This window comes from Bufo gargarizans, chromosome 1 (assembly GCF_014858855.1).
Source record: "Bufo gargarizans isolate SCDJY-AF-19 chromosome 1, ASM1485885v1, whole genome shotgun sequence".
NCBI lineage: Eukaryota > Metazoa > Chordata > Amphibia > Anura > Bufonidae > Bufo > Bufo gargarizans.
Genome location: NC_058080.1, coordinates 313,714,661 through 313,728,481, shown reverse-complemented (window position 1 = coordinate 313,728,481; position 13,821 = coordinate 313,714,661). Strand labels below are relative to the sequence as shown.

At 41.9% G+C, this 13,821-nt stretch overlaps 1 protein-coding gene across 3 annotated transcripts in view; it reads right to left on the bottom strand.

Annotated features, from left to right (window-relative positions):
• The window catches only part of ELP1 (elongator acetyltransferase complex subunit 1), an 87,746-nt gene that overhangs the window by 14,979 nt on the left and 58,946 nt on the right, over window positions 1–13,821 (bottom strand). For all 3 annotated transcript variants that reach the window (XM_044305389.1, XM_044305397.1, XM_044305407.1), the window contains 8 exons: window positions 10,662–10,759; window positions 10,215–10,416; window positions 10,069–10,130; window positions 7,318–7,380; window positions 2,534–2,594; window positions 2,337–2,450; window positions 1,281–1,392; window positions 1,080–1,207 (listed from right to left, as the gene is read on the bottom strand). In XM_044305389.1, the coding sequence (XP_044161324.1) occupies window positions 1,080–1,207; window positions 1,281–1,392; window positions 2,337–2,450; window positions 2,534–2,594; window positions 7,318–7,380; window positions 10,069–10,130; window positions 10,215–10,416; window positions 10,662–10,759 (840 nt within the window). The remainder of the gene's footprint in view (window positions 1–1,079; window positions 1,208–1,280; window positions 1,393–2,336; window positions 2,451–2,533; window positions 2,595–7,317; window positions 7,381–10,068; window positions 10,131–10,214; window positions 10,417–10,661; window positions 10,760–13,821) is intronic.

Sequence of the window (13,821 nt, the reverse complement as noted above, 5' to 3'; positions counted from 1 at the left end):
AGTCATTTATTTATTTTTTTACTTCCGTCTTCAGTGAGGATACAGAATAAGAGTTACTTTATTTTTGATGACCAAGCATAAAAGTTATGCCAGCTCAGAATGGTCCTTGACCTGTGTCAATGTCAACTTGAATTCCTGGTGACACAACTTGCCCTTGCGGGGGCTGCTATTAAACAGATTCACCAGTCACTGTGACAGATCTAGTACTATAAAGGAGCCTGCAATAACCACTTCCCTGTCACTTTAATTTCTAAACACAAAGCTCAGATCCAGTACTATGTCCATTATTATGAACTCCTTCAACATATGTGTTTTTTGCAAGAAAAATCTGTGACCTCATGGGATACCCCAATGACTGCAAGTAAAGTCGAAAGGCAATCAATGCCATCCCCGCATTACGCTGTTGAGCAATAAAACAATGAGGTAACACCCCAACCCTTAACCACATTAGTGACTGCACATACATGTTTTTTTTTTTACAGTGGCTCTAACAGACGGGATAAAAAATAAAAACGCCAATGGTGGGCTATGGTTTCTATGGCCTGCCACTTACAGAAGCCCATTAGGCCCTGATAGAGGTAGATTGTAGAATGACTCTTTCAATGTAAAATAACAGGAATAATACAATGCACTACATAAGTTTTGCTGTGTATTATGTAAGCAATCAAATGACTGCATATCCAAGTTCTTTTGTAGGACTAAAAAAGAAAAAAAATCCAAAATATTTTTCACTGAAAAAACTGAATATAAAATAAAAAAAACATAATGGGTATCAATATATTCACACTGACCTAATCTATACAATTATCACATTGTTTATACCACAAGGTCGCTGACTGAAAGGTAGACAGTAAAAATACCACTTAAAAATAATGTATCTGCCCGGTAAGTAACTATATCGGGTGTAAGGTAGTTGGGGTATCTGAGCCCAACTCCATTGTTCACTTTCTCCCTATATGATATCTGTTAATAATGGGAGTTCTGGCCTTTTTTTTTTTTCAATACTCATTGTGAATGCGTGAACAATAACATAACAACGGTATAGTTCGGGTCATGGATGCTGTGATACCACAACTCACTTCTCATATTATCCACTGCACGGACAATTTCTCCCAATGCTTCCAGAAGGGCCAAATCCTCTAGGGGACTACCTTCCTTCAGACTGTGCTTTTTGCGTTCGGCTTTTCGACGATTCTTAGATGATCTCCTGTACGGAGGAGGATAGGGTCACAAGTTTGACAATTAACGTATACACCATCATTATTATTCTGACAACTTACGATGAAATTCTTGAATTACTGTGAGAATATTTCCCACTCATATCACTTGCTGTCATGATGCTGCTTGTGTCTGAGAACAGGTCAGATTCTAGGCCTCCTGGGAGTTCATCATCTAACCCAAGAAAAGACATATAATCACATTTCAGTGTCCAAACTAAAGTGTTGACAGTATTTTGTATTACTAAACTAAAGGTAACTTTCAAGAACAAGTGAAAGGTTAAAGGGGTTGTCTCACTTCTGCAAATGGCATTTATCATGTAGAGAAAGTTAATACAAGGCACTGACTAATGTATTGTGATGGTCCATATTGCCTCCTTTATTTTTCCATCACATTATAACCTGTTTTCTTCCAGGGGTCATGGCTGCCATTGCAATGCAGATACAAGTTGGTCAGGATGGTAGCTGTTGCGCATGAGTGCTTATACCCATGGTCCCGGCCGCCAGAGAGGCCGGCACTTTTTCGTATAGTGTGCAAGCACAGCCACCACTGCTGGATTACTGGGTGGTCGTAACCATGGAAATTAGAAGTGTATAATGTAATTGAAAAATTAATCCAGCCAGCAAAGGAAGTAATATGGAGAATCACAATACATTAGTCAGTGTCTTGTATTAACTTTCTCTACATGATAAATACCATTTGCTGAAGTGACAAAACCCCCTTTAGTGGGGAGAGACACTCTCCAAATCACTGCAGGGGCCAGTGGGCATCTAACCAGTCGGATCAGGAGACCCCAGTTCTGAGGAAAGACTTGGGCCTCAAAAGGTGGGACCGGCATCTATCAGTTCAACTATATTGTGTAAGTAGTGTAATGGCATGCATGCAGTGAGTGAGTGGGATCTATCAAAAGTGTAAAGGAAACGTGGAGAAGCTGCCCATAGCACCCAGGTTCCAGAGTCTTCGGACTTCCTTTGTGCTAGTTCTGCTAAGCTGCCATGTGTCCATAAGATCTGCAGTTAATATTAACCTATATGTCGCTTATAATTTGCTAAAAAGTACGTACATCTGAATTAGTTTTAGACAGCATACATTTATAGGATCATAACATTCAGGCGTACCTAGTAAGCCTTGTCTTGCCTTTTCTTTCATGTCTCGTACAACAAAAAGTCGCTGCTTGTAACGAATGAATGTTGTTTTCTGGATATCCAAGAATATTATATAATTCTTTTTAGCTATATCAAGAAAATATCAAAAGTTATTATCGCTATTACATACTATACGGGTGCTTTAAGCTATTTAAGCTGAAGTTATTTACCTTCCAGTATCGCAGGCTTCATATTAGTCTCTATTATATCAAGACGTTTGTATTTGTGTATCTAGGGGAAGAAATACAGTCACTAATAAAAAAACATTTGAGCTATTGTCTAAGGTTATAACAACTTAACCACCTTTGTAAAATTCATGTCCTTAGGATAGGCGATGAATATAAGATAGGTGGGGGTACTGAGAGTTAGACCCTGACCTATCAATTATTTAAAGGAACCACGTCACCTTTAATATATGCCATGCACAGGTGGTTGAGACTAGGCAGCAATACTAGGCGCTAGGCATAGTATGGAGCTATGCTACCAAACAATGATGGGGGTGTAGTGCTCTCCTTCAGACACTGACACCATGTAGACAGTTGCCCTCCCCCAATTTAATATTGATGGATTAGGATAAGTTAGCCCTTTAAAGTGTACATTTAAGGTCAGTTTTACTCACAGTCAGGGTCATTTATCAAACTAGTATAAAGTGTTAATGGGTTAGTTGCCCATAGCAACTAATCCGATTCCACCTTTATTTTTGACAGATCTTTGGAAAATGAAAGGTGGAATCTGATTGGTTGCTATGGGCAACTAAGCCGGTTCTACTTTACACTAGTGTGATAAATGACCCTAAGTATTTATTTGTGGAGGGGGCTGGCTAAAATGCAGTGGTCAGATGTTAGTCACTAAAAATTATTAATTTTTATGATGTTATACATCAACAAAACAAAAATTATTATTGATCATATAAAATGGGGCTCCCCACTGACTCACATATTTAGAAGGACTTCCCAACCAGAACAGCAAATTATAAACAAAGTACATCCAATGAAGGAGATAATATCCCAAGAGTAACCATGTCCAACAGAATCATACTTGGCAACAGGCCAGGCAAGTCCTCCTCCCTCTTATACATTCCCGTCCAGCGCAGTCATAGCTCTGCCAGCTCCACTGGCCAGTAGACACACTTCTCTAATATTTTCCATCCTGGTGAACCTGAACTTCATGAACATTGAGACACATCACTGCATACTTTGGAGAATCCAGAAAGGTGGTAGTCCCTAATGCAATGATCTGCAGCTTAGATTCATACACCATAGAATGTGGGACTTGTAACTGCCGCAGCCATTTCTTTCTATCCAAGAACTGGGCCCTCTTCTTCCTAGATATTACATCCCAATCTTTGTAGCACCGCACTTTTACATACACTTGGCAAGGTGGCCTGTCCAATACACCCGGAAGGCAGGAGACCCTATGTACTCTCTCCACCGCAAACAAATGGGACAGTCTCCTTACAAAATTTTTGGAGCAGACAGTTCTCAAACACTATATCAGGATCAGACCTTTCAACATGTTCAAGCACTCTGACTAGAAGAAGAATATTGCAACGGGGACTACTTCCCAGGTCATTCATATCTGCAAATAACAGTCACTTCTTGAGAATTTTTCTGGGTAACTCTTTGCAGTGGAGCTACAGTATCCTCAATTTCTCTCACTCTACCTTCCACCCACCTTCTGAAGATCCAAAAAGAAGAAAAGATCATATGTAATAAAAGCTTATATTTAGCCAAAATGTTGCATCACTGGATTTAAAGGGGTTGTCCGGGTTCAGAGCTGAACCCGGACATACCCTTATTTTCACCCCGGCAGCCCTCCTGAGCCTGGCATCGGAGCATCTCATGCTCCGATGCGCTCCCGTGCCCTGCGCTACATCGCGCAGGGCACAGGCTCTTGTGTTTACAATAACACACTGCCGGGCGGTAACTTCCGCCCAGCAGTGTGTTCGGTGACGTCACCGGCTCTGAGGGGCGGGCTTTAGCTCTGCCCTAGCCGTTTTACTGGCTAGGGCAGAGCCAAATCCCGCCCATCAGTGCCGGTGACGTCACCGGGGTTCCTGTCAGCCCCATAGAGAGCCCCGGTACGTCACCGGAACTCAGAAAAATGCCTTTGCCCTGCGCGATTTAGCGCAGGGCAAAGGAGAGCATCGGAGCATGAACTGCTCCGATGCTCATGTCAGGGGGGCTGCCGGGGTGGAAATGGAGGGATGTCCAGGTTCAGCTCTGAACCTGGACAACCCCTTTAACACCTATGGATTAAAACCTTTTTTTCTTCACTTTTGTTCACTGTATTTTGTTGAGTAAAGAAACTTCCAGATACAGAAAGAAAATAAATTCTTCAATAATCCAAACAAAAACGTGTGCCGCCTTCTTTTTGGACTATATGATTTGGGCTGTAAGAGGAAACTATACTCTACTTAGTCCTAAGGAGTGCTGTCCCAGTCAGTTTTTTTGACCTTCTGATCATCATGCTGGAAAATATAGACACAACTTGTCTAATCCCAACTAGCTGACAGTTTAACCCGTTCTACCTTTTTTTGGTTTTTGCGTTTTCGTTTTGCACTCCCTGCCTTCACATAGCCATATGAGGGCTTGCTTTTTGCAGGACAAGTTGTACTTTCCAACGCCACCATTTAATATTGCATATGATGTACTGGGAAGCAGGGAAAATATTCCTAACGGGGTGAAATTGCAAAAAATAAATAAAATAAAAATATAAAAATGCCATTCCACCACAGTTTTTTTTTTTTTTCATTTACGACGTTCGATAAAACTGACCAGTTACTTTCATTCTACAGGTCAGTACGAATCCGGCGAAACCTTATATGGTTTTTCTCGCGATTTGATTGGGGACAGGGAGTGATGATAATGTCTGTAAAGTGCTGCGGAATATAGATATGTGGTTAAAAACTGATGGTAGTGTACCTTTTAAAACTGCATGTAAATAAGTATATACGTGTATGCCTTGTATCCACTAAGGCCCGCTGGATCTGCACACTGGATCTGTGAGATGGACACAACTGATATAGGTGAACCGCACTTCAGTGCACAGATCCATCATCTATCCACTGATGGCACCAGACAGAAAAACCAAGTGTGCAGTGTTTTTTTCTGTCCGGTGCCATTTGCCATCCAGCATTAAAACTGATGCTCCAGAAAACTATGGGATCTGTTCTGGCCTCAGTTCGCCTTCAGCGTTTTCTGCTACATGCTGGAGGGTCGCTGAAGCGGATCTCTGGACATATGTGAAGGAGGCCTTATATTAGTGAATGTAAAAAGACAGGAAACTGTAAGAATGCAAACCTAGCATATAGAGTTGCAAGAAAAAGTATGTGAACCCTTTGGAATGACAGTCTGCTTAAACTAGTAACACACAAAGAATTAAATGTTACCATGTTTTTATTGAACACACCTATGTAACATTCACAGTGCAGGTGGAAAAAGTATGTGAACCCCTAGACTAATGACATCTCCAAGAGCTAATTGGAGTGAGGTGTCAGCCAACTGGAGTCCAATCAATGAGATGAGATTGGACGGGTTGGTTACAGCTGCCCTGCCCTATAAAAAACACCCACCAGTTCTGGGTTTGCTTTTCACAAGAAGCATTGCCTGAGGTGAATGATGCCGAGCACAAAAGAGCTCTCAGAAGACCTACGATTAAGAATTGTTGACTTGCATAAAGCTGGAAAGGATTATAAAAGTATCTCCAAAAGACTTGCTGTTCATCAGTCCAGGTAAGACAAATTGTCTATAAATGGAGAAAGTTCAGCACTGCTGCTACTCTCCCTAGGAGTGGCTGTCCTGTAAAGATGACTGCAAGAGCACAGCGCAAACTGCTCAATGAGGTGAAGAAGAATCCTAGAGTGTCAGCTAAAGACTTACAAAAGTCTCTGGCATATGCTAACATCCCTGTTAGCAAAACTACGATACGTAAAACACTAAACAAGAATGGATTTCATGGGAGGATACCACAGAAGAAGCCACTGCTGTCCAAAAAAACATTGCTGCATGTTTACAGTTTGCACAAGAGCACTTAGATGTTCCACAGCAGTACTGGCAAAATATTCTGTGGACAGATGAAACCAAAGTTGAGTTGTCTGGAAGAAACACAACACTATGTGTGGAGAAAAAGAGGCACACCACACCAACATCAAAATTTCATCCCAACTGTGAAGTATGGTGGTGGGGGCATCATGGTTTGGGGCTGCTTTGCTGCGTCAGGGCCTGGACGGATTGCTATCATCGAAGGAAAAATGAATTCCCAAGTTTATCAAGACATTTTGCGAGAGAACTTAAGGCCATCTGTCCACCGGCTGAAGCTCAACAGAAGATGGGTGTTGCAACAGGACAACGACCCAAAGCATAGAAGTAAATTAACAACAGAATGGCTTAAACAGAAAAAAATACGCCTTCTGGAGTGGCCCAGTCAGAGTCCTGACCTCAACCCAATTGAGATGCTGTGACATGACCTCAAGAATGCGATTCACACCAGATATCCCAAGAATATTGCTGAACTGAAACAGTTCTGTAAAGAGGAATGGTCAAGAATTACTCCTGACCGTTGTGCACGTCTGATCTGCAACTACAGGAAACGTTTGGTTGAAGTAAAGGAAACGTTTGGTTGAAGTTATTGCTGCAAAAGGAGGTTCAACCAGTTATTAAATCCAAGGGTTCACATACTTTTTCCACCTGCACTGTGAATGTTTACATGGTGTGTTCAATAAAAACATGGTAACATTTAATTCTTTGTGTGCAACAGACTGTGATTGTCTATTGTTGTGACTTAGATGAAGATCAGATCACATTTTATGACCAATTTGTGCAGAAATCCATATCATTCCAAAGGGTTCACATACTTTTTCTTGCAACTGTATTAAACCACATCATGTAAAGTTCTCCATTTACATATTCCTAAAAGACAACACAGTTTATCGAAATATATCAAAATATCATACCAAACGCAAGCAATCTTCCCAAAGAGCTCCTTCCAGCAGTAAAATAATTGCTTCTTCATAATCCTAAAATGAATTTAACATTGTTAAAGGGAACCAGCCACCGGTTTTTAACCATAAGAGTCATCGGCATCCTGAGATAGTTCTCCCCCACCCTAATCATCCTAGGTTAAACGCCTCCAAGTACTTCTTTTACAGTCCACTTTTGCTTTTTTCAAGTTATGTAAATTAAATGCTTACCTCATCACCTCCCATTCATAACCCCACCTCCCGTTATAAGAGTGACAGAATCTAAAGGTCCTACCCTCCTCCCAAACTCACGTCCCAAATCCCACGCATGTGCAGAACCAGTCACCTCACTAGCTGATGAAAAAAAATCTAGAATATTCGCAATTATGAAGATATATCACTATATTCTAAATCTTCGCGAATTCTCGAAGTGCCGATATTCGTGATAAAAACTTGCGATTAGAATATTCGCGATCAACACTATTACTAATCATATAATGTATACTGCGCAGCTGCAAGACTTGGAAGAGTAGGGGTGGAGATGAGCAATGTAGGCGTCTTGTGGGCACGGCTGCACTACGAGAGTCAGAGAACGCTGGACTCCTCTCTGAAGCATGGAGGAGACAGGACTCATCTAAGGTGCATTTACATATATGGAGGGAACATTTATTTTAGGTTTTTCACTGAACTGATTCAGAATGGATTTTAATATCATTGTCAATGTATTAAAAAGTATTTATAGAAAAGTGAGTGGATAAATAGGCTCAGAAAGTGATGACAGGGTTCCTTTAAGTAGACAATGCTTTACTTCATGCCACTCGTACAGATTACTATTTAACATAAGTGGGCTCTGTTATATATACATGAATGTAATCATTCAGCCACACAAAGGGTCTGCCTGTCCTTATGGAGTGTAACTTCCACAGTGTTATCCACAGGATACCTGATAAATGTATGATCGCTACTGGGGCCACTGCTGGGATTCGGGAAATGGTGTCCAGGCCCCATCCCCCATTCCTCTCCACTGTATGATAGCAGTGAGGTGGAGTTTGAATGGAGCGATGGTCATACATGCTTATTGCCACCCCATTCGATGTCCTTTAGTTAGACAGCGACAGAGCTGTACATCAAATGGAACTAGGGGGGCGCAAGAAAGGAGGAAGGGCTGGGGCAAGGGACACCCATACTAGTGATTGGTGGTGGTCCCAACAAACATTTATCACCTGACCTGCAGATACATGTTTTTGTGGGCTATTCCCTTTTAGCATTTGCTTAGATAACATTTTTTGGCAATTGTTTTTGGGTATCCTTGGTCACTATCACCATATTGAAGTAAATCAGCATTCAGCGCTGACTGTTCTGGATGCAGGACTGCCAGAATGTTTAGGATGTAGCTGAACTGATTATGTATGATGTACTAAATGTACTCACATAATGAGATTATTTCTAGTCATCTCAGTCTACTCCCTCTCCTGTCACATAAAATCACTAGCAATATAAACTATCCACATGCTATTATAGTAAGGCTAATTTCACACTCTCGTCCATGACGGATCCGTTTGAATTATCTGTAACATAGCTAAAACGGATCAGTCTTGAACACCATTGAAAGTCAATGGAGGACGGATCCATTTTCCATTGTGCCAGAGAAAACGGATCCGTCCCCATTGACTTACATTGTGTGCCAGGACGGATCCGTTTGGCTCAGTTTAGTCAGACGGACACCAAAACGCTGCAAGCAGCATTTTGGTGTCCGCCTCCAGAGCGGAATGGAGACTGATCGGAGGCAAACTGATGTATTCTGAGCGGATCCTTTCCCATTCATAATGCATTAGGGCAAAACTGATCCGTTTTGGATCTCTTTTAGATCCCTGAACGGATCTCACAAACGGAAACCAAAACGCCAGTGTGAAAGTAGCCGAAGCCATGAGTGACTTTTAGAAATGCATTTGTAGCACTATCCTTAATCTCCTTTATTTGCCAGACTACTACTGAATCTTGCAACACTACATCTTCTCATTTGGACTCCAGTTGCTTATCTAATGGAATTTGTCCTTTGAGGTGATAAGTATATATGGCCACTTCTTTGCACACCCCTCAGTCCCTGGATTTTAATCTAATCAGATCAATATCTACATGAAGTTAACATATGCAACCCTAGTCCATTTGGTCTGTGAGTCATTATAATGTGAGTACCACTGGGAATACAAAGAACTGTTTGCTATATAGCACAGTAAAATCTGGTATATAATTTAAAAGGTTGGTCCATCTGGGACACTGATGGTGCATCGCTACAATATGCAATCAATGTCAGATAGGAGCGGGTCGCATGTGGGACCCACACCTATCTCCCACATCTGGTCCTGTGAAGAAAACAGAGAGCAGCTGCGCATGGGCAGCCACCCTCCATTGACCGCTATAGGACTTGTGAAAATAGCGGAGCACTTGCAGTCCCATGGTGTCAATAAATGGAGAGCACGCCATGCATGCACAGCGTGCTCTCCTTCACTACGGGGGCCCTGTTCTGGATATAGCACTGGGTCTCAGAGGTGGGACCCGCACCTATCTGACCTTGATGGTATATCCTAACGATAAGCCATCAGTGTCCCAGATGGGTCAACCTCTTTTAGGAAAAGCACCAATTATTACTGATCATAAATTCCAATTGGATATGTTCAACATTTTGAAAACACCACCATATAAAAAGAAAGATGGGTAACTATAGCAAACAATATAATACAGTACCTCAGCATACTGTTCTAGCAGTAAGGCTGCGTTCTCATACTTCCTCTGTTCCACCAGTTTGCCTGGAAAGGAGACAAGTAAACATATGTATAACAGCAGCAGGTCATGTCAGCAGCCATGTGCACGCATACTATTCCGCCACTCACCTGAAACGCTCCTAGCCAAAGCCGCCAGTCTGTCCTTGGAGTACTGTAATTGGAAAGCTATGGATAAAATATGCTGCCAACTGCTACATGCAACAAAAGCATCAAGAGCCTTCTCAAGACTGCCGCAGCGGGCGAAGATGAGGCCAGCTTGTTCATGGTGTTGTCTTGAAAGCAAATGGTCTCCATAAGCATCATTAATAGCCTGAAAAACAACAAATGACATGGTGTACTAGAAAGCAACCACTGACCAGTTCATAAAATATGAATTACATTGGATCTGTCACCTGAACGTGCTAGTAGGCAGCAAATGACGGGGACAGATCTGCTCTCCTGTTAGTGTCGTTTGGCTAGGAGGAGCAATCATAGAATACGGTGGACACGAGGAGGTTGGCTGCTGTCAGCTAATAAAAATGAAGGAATATTTTCTACAACACTATGCTTACTCACTTTATATTCACCAGATCCAACCGGATGAAGTTTCAGGGCTTCAGTGTAGAGATTTTGATCTTTAACCAAGTTTAAGAACTCTATGAAATGCTCCGGCCCTGTGGTAACAAGAGGATTGCAAATTATACAGGTATATTCATGCTAAATTGGTAGTAGTCATATAACTAACTGACAAACATTGCAGAAGCCCTAGACCAGGGTTTCTCAAGCTTATAACTGGGGCAACACCAGCTGTCAGAATCCACAACAAAAGTGGAGCACGAAGACGTCACATGGACAATATGCTGCAGAAATTACCACCATGCTATCAGAATACCAACCATAGTGCTTGCCACAGACCCCTCAATTTCCTCTACTGCACACTGCAGGTCAGCATTAGATTTATCTTCACACGCACTTGCCTTTAACCACTTAAGGACCACAGGTTTATACCCCCCTAGTGACCAGGCCCTTTTTTACAAATCGGCACTCCACAACTTTAGCGGTTTATTGCTCGGTCATGCAACTTACCACCCAAATGAATTTTACCTCCTTTTCTTCTCACTAATAGAGCTTTCATTTGGTGGTATTTCATTGCTGCTGACATTTTTACTTTTTTTGTTATTAATCGAAATTTAACGATTTTTTTGCAAAGAAATTACATTTTTCACTTTCGCTAAATTTATTGTTCTACATGTCTTTGATTAAAAAAAAATGTTTGGGTAAAAGTTATAGCGTTTACAAACTATGGTACACAAAATTTGAATTTCCGCTTTTTGAAGCAGCTCTGACTTTCTGAGCACCTGTCATGTTTCCTGAGGTTCTACAATGCCTAGACAGTAGGAAACACCCACAAATGACCCCATTTCGGAAAGTAGACACCCTAAGGTATTCACTGATGGGCATAGTGAGTTCATAGAACTTTTTATTTTTTGTCACAAGTTAGCGGAAAATGATGATTTTTTTATTTTTTTCTTACAAAGTCTCATATTCCACTAACTTGTGACAAAAATAAAAACTTCCATGAACTCACTATGCCCATCACAAAATACCTTGGGGGGTCTTCTTTCCAAAATGGGGTCACTTGTGGGGTAGTTATACTCCCCTGGCATTTTAGGGGCCCAGATGCGTGAGAAGTAGTTTGAAATCAAAATCTGTAAAAAATGACCTGTGAAATCCTAAAGGTGCTCTTTGGAATGTGGGCCCCTTTGCCCACCTAGGCTGCAAAAAAGTGTCACACATCTGGTATCGCCGTACCATTTTTTACAGATTTTGATTTCAAACTACTTACCACACATTTGGGCCCTTAGAATGCCAGGGCAGCATAACTACCCCACAAGTGACCCCATTTTGGAAAGAAGACACCCTAAGGTATTTCGTGAGGGGTATGGTGAGTTTATGGAATTTTTAATTTTTTGTCACAAATTAGTGGAATATGAGACTTTGTAAGAAAAAAAAAAAAAAAAAAAAAAAAAAATCATCATCAGTTTCCGCTAACTTGGGACAAAAAATAAAAAATTCTAGGAACTCGCCAAACCCCTCACGGAATACCTTGGGGTGTCTTCTTTTCAAAATGGGGTCACTTGTGGGGTAGTTATACTGCTCTGGCATTCCAGGGGCCCAAATGTGTGGTAAGTAGTTTGAAATCAAAATCTGTAAAAAAATGACCTGTGAAATCCTAAAGGTGCTCTTTGGAATGTGTGCCCCTTTGCCCACCTAGGCGGCAAAAAAGTGTCACACATGTGGTATCGCCGTACTCAGGAGAAGTTGGGAAATGCGTTTTTGGGTGTCATTTTACATATACCCATGCTGGGTGAGAGAAATATCTCTGCAAAAGACAACTTTTCCCATTTTTTTTTTTATACAAAGTTGGCATTTGACCAAAATATTTATCTCACCCAGGATGGGTATATGTAAAATGACACCCCAAAACACATTGCCCAACTTCTCCCGAGTACGGCGATACCACATGTGTGACACTTTTTTTGCAGCCTAGATGCGCAAAGGGGCCCAAATTCCTTTTAGGAGGGCATTTTTTGACATTTGGATCCCAGACTTCTCACACTTTAGGGCCCCTGAAATGCCAGGGCAGTATAAATACCCCACATGTGACCCCATTTTGGAAAGAAGACACCCCAAGGTATTCAATGAGGGGCATGGTGAGTTCATAGAAATGTTTTTTTTTTTTTTTGGCACAAGTTAGCGGAAATTGTTTTTTTTTTTTTTTTCTCACAAAGTCTCCCTTTCCGCTAACTTGGGACAAAAATGTCAATCTTTCATGGACTCAATATGCCCCTCACGGAATACCTTGGGGTGTCTTCTTTCCGAAATGGGGTCACATGTGGGGTATTTATACTGCACTGGCATTTAGGGGCCCTAAAGCGTGAGAAGAAGTCTGGAATATAAATGTCTAAAAAATGTTACGCATTTGGATTCCGTGAGGGGTATGGTGAGTTCATGTGAGATTTTATTTTTTGACACAAGTTAGTGGAATATGAGACTTTGTAAGAAAAAAAAAAAATAATATTTCCGCTAACTTGGGCCAAAAAAATGTCTGAATGGAGCCTTACAGGGGGGGTGATCAATGACAGAAGGTGATCAGGGAGTGTATATGGGGTGATCACCCCTCTGTCATTGATCACCCCCCTGAAAGGCTCCATTCAGACGTCCATATGTTTTTTACTGATCCACGGATACATGGATCGGATCCGCAAAACACATACGGACGTCTGAATGGAGCCTTACAGGGGGGTGATCAGGGAGTCTATATGGGCTGGTAACCCCCCCTTAAGGCTCCATTCAGACGTCCGTATGTGTTTTGCGGATCCGATCCATAGATGCGTGGATCCATAAAACACATACGGACGTCTGAATGGAGCCTTACGGGGGGGGGGGGGGGGGGGTGATTATCCCATATAGACTCCTTGATCACCCCCCTGTAAGGCTCCATTTCGACGTCCGTATGCGTTTTGCGGATCCGATCCATGGATGCGTGGATCGGTAAAACACATATGGGCGTCTGAATGGAGCCTTACAGGGGGGTGATCAGGAAGTGTATATGGGGTGATCACCCCCCTGTAAGGCTCCATTCAGACGTCCGTATGTGTTTTGCGGATCCGATCCATGGATGCGTGGATCCGTAAAACACATACGGGCATCTGAATGGAGCCTTACAGGGGGG